The sequence below is a fragment of the Chenopodium quinoa genome, unplaced genomic scaffold (genome assembly GCF_001683475.1).
Source record: "Chenopodium quinoa cultivar QQ74 unplaced genomic scaffold, ASM168347v1, whole genome shotgun sequence".
NCBI classification, from domain to species: domain Eukaryota; kingdom Viridiplantae; phylum Streptophyta; class Magnoliopsida; order Caryophyllales; family Amaranthaceae; genus Chenopodium; species Chenopodium quinoa.
Window position 1 is genome coordinate 4,832,021 of NW_018744502.1, and position 9,901 is coordinate 4,841,921.

Sequence of the window (9,901 nt, forward strand, 5' to 3'; positions counted from 1 at the left end):
CATATGTGATTTTGGCACAATCACAACGACACCAATAGAGCCGACAATCAACGTACTTTGTTATAAGAAGAAAAAGGATAGGGGGTGATCCCGCCAACATTGTGGAAAGGCAACAATTTTAGCGAGAAGATGAATCATTACAAACCCCCAAATTTTGGAGTCCCATTGTGAAAATGACTGACATAACCCTTTATTGGTTTATATTCTTCATTTTATGATTTCTTCCTACTCTTTGTCGTCATCTCTAAGAGGACCATGACTCTATTTAAAACCATATATCTTTTTCCATTCACTTTTTATATATTTCCTCTATTTTTTTTTTTTTTTTTTTAATATCAGTTTGCAAATTGCGAATGCTTAGGCAATTTTTTGGAGATGAGAGAGATAGAGAGAATTAAAAAGATGGACTCATGTGATAGGAAAGAGACAGAGAGAGTTTATAACTTAAAAAGAAAAGTGATGCAACTAATTTGAGACTTATATTTTAGAAAAGTGATGCAACTAAAAAGAAACGAAGGAAACATGAAAGTTTCAATTTAGATTCATCATTTTCTCTTTTAGTAAATAAATACTCAATATCTCTATCATATCACATCGACCCTCATTATATTTTCTCTAAATCCTTCTCTACTCCTAAAATTACCTAGGAGTCCATAATTTCTAAAGCGATTAATCCAATAAAAAAATAGAGTAAGTATTTCTTTCCTGTAACTTTTTTATAACAACATTAAAATTCTATTTCATTCAATTTTACATAATTAAATTCTTAATAACAAGATGATACATTATACGCTCCCCTTTTTTTTACCCTCAATGTTGCATTTGTTTGAATGGAATTTTTTTTAGGCTTACACTTTAATTCATAAAAAGTTTATTAAACAATCAACAATTCAACAAGGTGGTTACTGCGCAGTGGCGGAGCCATGTTGGTGCACACTGGTGTACGTGCATCACCGACCAAAAAAAATTTGAAGTTTAATTCAAAAAAAAAAAAAAAATCAGTCAAAGAGACATGTTATTATAAATAACCGATCTCTTAGATGCTGCTATGCTATTGCATATTCACGCAATCACACTCGCTGCCCTTTTTTATTTATTTTTTTAAATCAAAAGAGATCGGTTATTTAAGAAACGGTCTCTTAAGGTCATTTCACTTTTTTTTTTTTTTTTCTTTTCGCTTCTATTATATCTTTATATGTGTGCATCAATTTTAAAAAATTTCCTCGAACCTTCTCAAATAAGTTAAAAAAATCGCAAAGTAGTTATACTTCCTCTGTTTCTATTTAGTTGACACGTTCAATTTAGGCACACATATTAAGGAGAGGAGAGAGAATGATAAAGCAAATGGGGTACATTAAAAAAATAAGGTATAAAACTTACCCAAAAAGGAAACATGTCAACTAAAAATAAACTTCCTAAAAAGGAATACGTGTCAACTAAAAAAATGGAGATAAGTATAATTTTTAAATTATATTATAAACATATGCTTATACTTTAGTTATTTTTAATCACCCTACATAATACCAAACAAAAAAAATGAAATGAGTAGCTATTTGGTATGTAATATATTTATTATATAGTTTTAATAAAAATGAAATCACCGTTATTAATCTAAGCTAAAAGGCTACCACATGTTATTTGTAGTACTTTCGGCTTGTAAGATGGATTTTATAAGTAATATTTGGTTGTAGTATGAATTTTTGTATCCTATTTTTGGATTGAAATCAATTTAGTTGTAATATTATTTTTTTTTATATAATTTTTAGATTGAAATTAATTATGAAATAGACCCGAAAAAAAAATTTATACTTTCACATATAATCAATAATTAATGGTGACCCACCATCTCCAAAATCTCGAATCCACCACTATTACTATGAAGTATAAAAGTAATAAACATGAATAAGTCAAATGCATAATTAGATATTTAAACTGTATACAAACTTAAAATGTGCAACTTTAAGCTTACATCATGAGATTGTTAGTAACATCGAGGACATACGTCAACTAATACAAAAGGAATAATCAATTGAAATAAATATATATATATATATGATCATATGAGACCACCTCCTTTATGTGAGAACCCTATTATATGTGAGGACATATTACAATCGTTGGATTAATTGCATCCAATGGCTACAATTTATCCCAATCAAATGAAGTTTCAAATACAATTTTCCAGCGTTTTCTCTCTCATCCTTCATTCGACGCGCTATTTTTCTCTCTCCTCCTTCAATTTCTCTGCTCCCTTCTTACTGCTCTCTTCCTTTGCTTTGATTCTTCATCAATTCTGCTTCTAACTTAATTGATTCTTTGTCAAGGTAATTTTCGTTGATTTTAGTTTGATTTTCGTTGATTAAAAGTTTGATTTTCGTCGATTTTAGTTTCATTACTTAAGGTTTTTGTCAATTTTTTTGCGATTTTTGGTGATTTTCGTGTGATTTTTGGTGATTTTCGAACTTATTAGTTGATTTTAGTTTTAATATTGCTTCATTTGTTAATTTAGGGTTCTTTATAGTGCAATTCGAACTTTTATTTATAATTTCTGAGGTTATGAATGGTTATAGAGATTGATTTTGTCAATTTTGGTACTTGCATTTCACTAGTTTGTGCTTAAATTTTGATGCACACTAAGTGTTTGACAATATTCCCCAATGAATCCTATTATTTTATCAATTTCAAATGTAGTACATATTTAATTGATGATCTTCTTATTTAATATTCCCCAAGATTGTATTGAGTCCCGGCTTCTAGCTTCTAGGTGTTGTGACATTTTCAACATCAATTTCTACGGTTGTATAGATTGTGGGTTGTCTTACATGTGTCTTTAAGTTTTGTTTCCTATTGATGTATGAGGCTTGTTGTCCTCATGGTGTCTTTGAACAATGGGTGGTTTGGGTGTTTTAGGATTTTTACTCTATTTTTCTTGCTATATGATATTTGACATTTGATCTCTGGTTCAATATATGATCAAATGGATATCAGTTATTAAATAGACAAAGGTATCCTGTTAGTGAACTGCCTTGCAGCAGCTTAAGCTAACTTGTAGTATAATTTCAATTCCCATTTTCAAATCTGAATTAATGCTCCAAGTTCTATAGAGGCAACCCTCTCTGCAAATTTAAGGGTACTTATTGTCTCTCCAATAGCATTAGATTCAGGATTAATATGCACAAACATCAAAGTTTTAGCTTGTCCTCCTACAAAAGAAGTTACTCATAAGTTAGCAATCAAAGATTGATCAGCCCTCCTACCAGAGAAGGATACTTGTAATTTATACTAAGTATATATTAGTCGCGAAAAAAAAAAAACACCCACAATGGCTTTCCAAAAAAATTGAGTAATGGAGGTACAATATACTCAAAAAATATATTTTTATTCAAATATATAAAATTGAAGTTGTGATCATGGCATCTTTTAAGCTGGTTACCTAAGGAATCCTGTAGGACTTGAGTAAGCTTGCTATTCCTGTAGGGAATATGAGCACTCTTCTGAGCAAGAGCAAGGATGACATCCCCAAGTGCAAAAGTGATTTATTTATATGTTGGGCTTCCTTGTTTGAGAAAATAGGGACTGCTATCATGTCCTAGTTTATATGGACTATTTAATCTTCTTACTTTTTCTTGGTTGGTAGGACACTATTTTCTCACATTTAGGATCATCTGCTTCTTGTTAGAAATGTGGTGAATTCCCCCTTCCCCCTCTTTATTTCTCTTACAAATTTGCTTCTTAATTTGATTTTTCTTTGTTTTAGTTAGCTTACATTTTTTTCAGTTTTTTTTATTATTTTTTTTTTATTTTTTTTTTATAATTGTAGAATTTTTCAGTGTTATGGATTCTTCGGTTGCTAAAGATTATACGGATGTACCTGTGGAAAGGATAATGTACGTGTTTTCTTATTTCCTCATTTTATGTTTACTTATTAAATGCTTGCTGATTTAATGAATTATTAAAGAAATGTTTGCTCATTTGACAAATGAGCAACTAACTATTTGCTTATTTTCTAAATGAGCAAAAAAGTGATTGCTCATTTCCCAAATGATCAAAGAAATGTTTTCTTATTTTAAGTAACTAATTATTTGCTCATTTGACAAATGAGCAAACTAATGTTTGCTCATTTCACAAATGAGCAAACTAATGTTTGCTCATTTCACAAATGAGCAAAGAAATCTACCCAGAGGACTGAAATGGTATAAAAATTGTTGTATTCCTTCCCCTAAACCATTTATGTGGGAAACTATCATCGTCTCTGTTTTTCACATGCTTGCCTTTTCCTGTTTGCAGGTTGGATTGTTGTTGGAACATACTGTTGGCAACCTTGATCCTCTTCATATTGTGAATGTTGTGCCTGATGGACTGGAAATACCTAGGTTAGTATTGTTATGTCCTTGTAGTACTTGTAAATGTAGATGTACATTCGATATAAAGGCCTTTTCTGATCTTCCTCATGCTGATGGTTTTTAGACAGCATTTCGTGTCAATCATTGTATGTCTTTAGTAAGCTCTATATGTCTTTCCTCTCTATATGTTGGAATGTCATCCATAAGTACAAAATGAATGGATATACAAGATGAAAAGATATGCATATGCTTTGATCCTTTTTCCATCCAAAATGTTTCGGTTGTCATTTTCTTTTGCTGTCATGCATATCAAATGACTTGTTATATGGACTCGGTCAATACATCTAGTGATGAGAATGAAGCTCAGGATGATTCCCTTGAATCTGAGTATGATGAATATGATGACGAAGAGAATGGTGAAAGTTAGATAGACCCTCTCGAATGCAGTGTCTAAAATTAATTTTTATTCTTTACTAATTTGTCAAAAATGAGCAAATAATTTGTCAAAATGAGCAATTAATTTTTTGCTCATTTGTCAAAGGAGCAATTAATTTTTGCTATTTGTCAAATGGGCAAAAAAATTTAATGCTCCGTTGTCAAATGAGCAAACTAGTTATAACCTATGTAGGAATTGAACCTACATCTTATGCATTTGCATAGTGCTAAACCAGTTGAGCTAATAGGTTTCATCATATGTTATAAATAGTTTTTGCATATGTTCTAAAATTTACTGAATATGTTCCAAAATTTACTGCAACCATTCTGAAATTTTTCACTTATGCTCTAGAATTTTCTACCTAAGTTCTAAATATATGTCTTAAATTATTTTTCTGTTCTAAATTTTTTCACCATATGTTACCCAATTGATAAATTAAAAAGAATTGTTGCTCATTTGATAAATGAGCAATGAATTGTTTACTCATTTGATAAATGAACAAAGAATTGTCGCTCATTTGATAGATGAGCAAAGAATTGTTGCTCATTTGATAAATGAGCAAAGAATTGTTGCTCATTTGATAAATGAGCAAAGAATTGTTTGCTCATTTGATAAAAGAGCAAGAAATTGTTTGCTCATTTGATAAATGAGCAAAAAATTGTTGCTCATTTGATACATGAACAAAGAATTGTTGCTCGTTCGATACATGAACAAAGAATCGTTGCTCATCACATATTATCAAAACAAGCAGTGAAGTACCTGTGAGTTTTGGACAAGAACATATTATAAAAAAAAAACTTTCACATTGATTTCAGAACAAAATTAAGCAAAAGCCTCCTCCAATACAAGATAGATATGCCAGCTGCAAGTACCCACTAGTAGAAAAATTGAATTCCGCACCGCACTTTTCCCACCGGTTTTCAAAAACCGGTGGGAAAGGAATGGGTAGGATTGGGAAATAGAGTTTCGCACCGGTTCCAATCAAACCGGTGCAAAAAGTGAGTTTTTCCACCGGTTCTGACCAAACCGGTGCGAAAGCTATTGCTTACAAAAACAACCCGGTCTGCCTCTAAATGTATACTCTTTCTTTCTCTTTTTGACTTTCGTTATTTCTCTTTCCTCCATCTCTTTCCCTTTCCTTTTCTCTCTCCTTCAATCTCCTTCTCCACCGGCGGCGGCCACCTCCCCCCTCTAAATATATACCCTCGCTTTCTCTTTCTAGATTAATCGTATTTCGAGTGAGTGTTTTCGAGTTTTCTGGGTGGGTGTTTTCGGGTGAGTGTTGAGTATTTCGGGGTGGTTGGAGTGAGTTTCGGTGGTTAAGGTTTAGTTTCAAGAAGACGGTGCCTTCTAATCCGTGTATCCCCCATTGAAGAGGAAGCTTCTGAGGTAACTTGTTGTTTGAATCTGATTCATTTTAATTGTCAATGCGGTAAGTTTAGGGTTCGAAATCTCAACTATTTTTGATGTTTGAATCAAATATCCCTTTGAATTTTCGACCCTAATTTGTAACTGAATCAAATATCCCTTAAAATATGTTATTTTTCGGGCATAATTTGATAATTGAATCAAATAACCCTAAAAATATGTGCTTTTTCGAATTTTGATTGAATCAAATGGGGTTCTGTTGAATTTCGATCTGATTTTCATGTGAATAGTTTACCGTGCTTTTGATTGCGATGATTGCTTCCTGTCATCTTATGGATTGTTAATGATTGCTTACTGTCATTTGAATCAAAAATTAAGAAAAATTGTTGGTAAAATTCAATGAATTTGTGTATGAATTTCAAATACTCCTATGTAGATTCTTTTTCAAGTATAAGTTAGCTTTTGTTATTTTCTTATTTGATATTTTGGCAATCCAGAACTTGGAAACTATGCAATGTAGATTCTTTTTCAAGTATAAGGGCAGGACCTAGTCACTTATGCCATGATCAATGCAATTGCAGTTCATAAAATTTTAAAGAAATATGATAAGGTAGAATATTATTATTCAAGAGATTCTTGGGATTCTTTAGAAGCAATTAAATATTAAAGAGATTTAGTTGAGTGTATTATAAAATATGCTGATGGTATGCTTGCAATTGGATAGGTTCATTATTCTAAGCAAGGTCAAGAATTCAAATCACGCACTCAGAGGATGCACGTTGAGATCCTCCAATCGCCATGGCTTAGTAAGCTCATGGCCTTTCACATTAATCATGATGCACACTGCAGTTCATTCTCTATTTATCAAATAACTCCCACTTGTCATAACTTTTTGCCAATATTGTGAATTCAGAAAATTCATGCCATTCACTAGGTTCAATTGGATCGATTTTCATCAGTAGATGAGGCATTGGACAATGGAATGGAATGCTTGGATTCCTTGTTGTCTAAGGTTCATGATATAATCAAGTGCAGCCTCTCTTTCATTTTGTGTATTACTCTTCTTGTAATAACCTTATGTCCTTATCAGGTCTTTGTTGTGTTCTTTGATCAGTCCAAGACTATCTTCTGGCTCAATAGAACTAAATGCTCAGAGGCTCCATCATAAGTTAGAGGTTTCGCGTCTAACAACTGAAGCATATAAAACAGCCGTAAAGAAGGCAAAGGAGCATATTTTAGATGGTGACATACACCAAGTTGTTCTAAGTCAGCGGTTTGTAAGGAGAACTTTCTCAGATCCATTTGATGTTTATAGGGCATTGAGTATCGTGGATCCAAGTCCTTTTATGGCCTATATACAAGTAAGCTTACTCAGACACTATTCTCTTCAAATTCAGTTATAATCCGTGGCAATCAATTTTGAATCTTTTGATCAGTAAAATATAATTCAGACCAATAATAACATATAATAAGATTAGAGAATCATATTTAATCCGTAAATTTTTTTCATGGCAACAACACTTCATGTACTCCCATGTTCCTGATTCAACAGGTTAGGGGGTGTATCCTTGTTGCTTCAAGCCCTCACATTCTCACCTATGCTTGTAAAAAGGTAAAACTGTCACTTTAGTGTATATTTAGCTTCTGGAATTACCCTTATTTTCTCATACCCCTGAATTTTAGATTTTTTTTTTTTTTTTTTTTGCAGGGAAAGTTTACTAATTTAACTCTTTCTAAAACTGAGAGAAAATATGAGAAATTTAAGGAGGATTCTCTGTTAGGAAAGCAGCATATTAATGGCAGTAAACATCATGTAGAGGACATCAGGCAAGCTGACTTGGGAAACAACTATGTCAAAAAGGTTTATATTTTATCTTCTATGGCTTACTCTACTTAATAAAAAGGAAAGTTAACAAAATAAGGCCTATATCATGCTAGTTCTACAGCCACAGGAAGCTACAACTTATGTTGACCTATAACTTAGATTTAGTTGAGTGTATTATCCTGAGGGTGGTGAAGTCTAGTGATTATCCCAAACATGTGTAGAAATGTAATAGTGTAGTATGTTTTAATAGCAAGTGAATAAACTAGATTACCATAGGTAATTTGCTCATATGCATGCATCATTCTCCCACATTTACTCAATTGATTCAGTCAAGATGCCCTTTGTATTTTGGCTTCATTTAACCACAACATAGAAATACCTTTTTACTTGAAGTTTTTATTCTATGGATTATAATTTAGTCAAGTCATTTAGCTAGTCAGTAGCTGGCTCTCATCTTTACACAGCATTTGAGATTCCCTTTTCAACTCATAAATTATTTGGGAAAATAGCTGATAAAAAAATTGGTTATCTTCTCTTTTCCTTGCAGATATGAAGACTTGAAGCCCCCTACTTCGCCAACCCCAACAACTCCTAATTCATTGGCCACTTCCATGGCCTCGGATGGTGCTGAATCTCAGACAGCTAGTTTGTCAAATAATGGTCCAGTTGAATCTATTGAAGCACAAGATGTAGGGAATGAGCAGACTTTCGCACAGCCAAAGCCAAGACCACTTTCACCGTATACAATGTAAGTCAGTCAACATTCAATCTTTCTTTCTTTTTTTTTTTTACCGAATATTTTCTGTTTACCATTTCAATGGATAAGAGGTTTCTCATCTTGCTGGAATACTAAACTGAATATGCACACGTATAGTAGTATTGTCCTGAGAGCAGAATTCCAGTCTTTCTTTTTGGAAACGGTGGTGGTTGCTCAACTAATTCGACAAATTGAAAGATTATTTAAGTGTGTCTATAGATTAGCCTGATTGTAACTCATTGAGGCTAGATGCTAACTAGTTAAAGACAGTTTCATTGTAGTATAATTATCTGGTAATCTGGTATAGATGAATACTTTGTATTAGTATATTGTCTTTATTTTAAGCATCTATATATAGTAAGTAGGATTTCAACATCTACCCATTCCTTACGTAGATAAAGAATGCCTATGTTGGAAGGCGCACAATGCGCTCCACTACTTGTTCCTCAACAATATGGTTAAAGAAGGGAGTTAAAACCTATATATCATAGTTGGAATAGAATGCCAAAATTGTATCACTTTAGAGCTTTTGTTTCTGGACAGCAATGTGTCGCCTGCTGACATCCTGTTCATTTTTTGGATGAAGGTATGATGATATGAAGCCACCAAGTAGTCTAATGCCTTCACCAGGGAATAACTAACTATTCTAAAGCGGGTGCTGCCAACCAAGGGATGTCTAACACGCTGTTGAACCATCTCCATTTTGATGAACTGATGAAAACTTCCTGTTATTTCTCTGTTACATCTGAAAAGCCGAAGATTTTTTTTTTCAAGTAAAAGTTATAATTTCTATCAGATTGTATGTTATTTATTTTTTTGACGAAAATTGTAATATTACAGCCTTTTATAATGAAAATATGTAACTTTATATATATGTTAGTGTTTATATATCAATTTAAGTGAATAAAATGCAAAAAAAAAAAAAAAATTATTTTTTATTTTTTTAGGGCACTTTTGGCACCGGTTTTGGAGCAGAACCGGTGCTAAACGTTTTTTTTTATAAATTTTTTTGGGACTTTTGGCACCGGTTCAAAGCAAGAACCGGTGCGAAAAGTCCTTTTTCCCACCGGTTTTGAACCGGTGCGAAATCTATGGGGTTTTAGCACCCCCCAAATCCTACCCGGTTCAAAACCTGTGGGAAAGGGGGGAGGGGGGGGGGGGGGTTTGAACCA

The 9,901-nt window shown here is 32.7% G+C and overlaps 1 protein-coding gene across 2 annotated transcripts; it reads left to right on the forward strand.

Moving 5' to 3' along the window:
* The first annotated feature begins 7,066 nt into the window (after positions 1-7,066).
* LOC110698194 (anthranilate synthase alpha subunit 1, chloroplastic-like) lies at positions 7,067-9,563 on the forward strand. 2 transcript variants are annotated; one of them, XR_002506682.1, is made up of 4 exons: positions 7,067-7,176; positions 7,262-7,508; positions 7,700-8,720; positions 9,316-9,563. XR_002506682.1 is itself a non-coding variant. In XM_021875594.1 (3 exons), exons 1-3 carry the CDS (start codon positions 7,130-7,132, stop codon positions 7,775-7,777), a joined length of 372 nt encoding a protein of 123 aa, XP_021731286.1. In that variant the 5' UTR covers positions 7,067-7,129; the 3' UTR covers positions 7,778-9,064. The 2 variants fall into 2 exon arrangements, 1 of the variants encoding a protein (XP_021731286.1); XM_021875594.1 differs by lacking the exon at positions 9,316-9,563 and having other exon boundaries at positions 7,700-9,064.
* Positions 9,564-9,901: the final 338 nt, after the last annotated feature.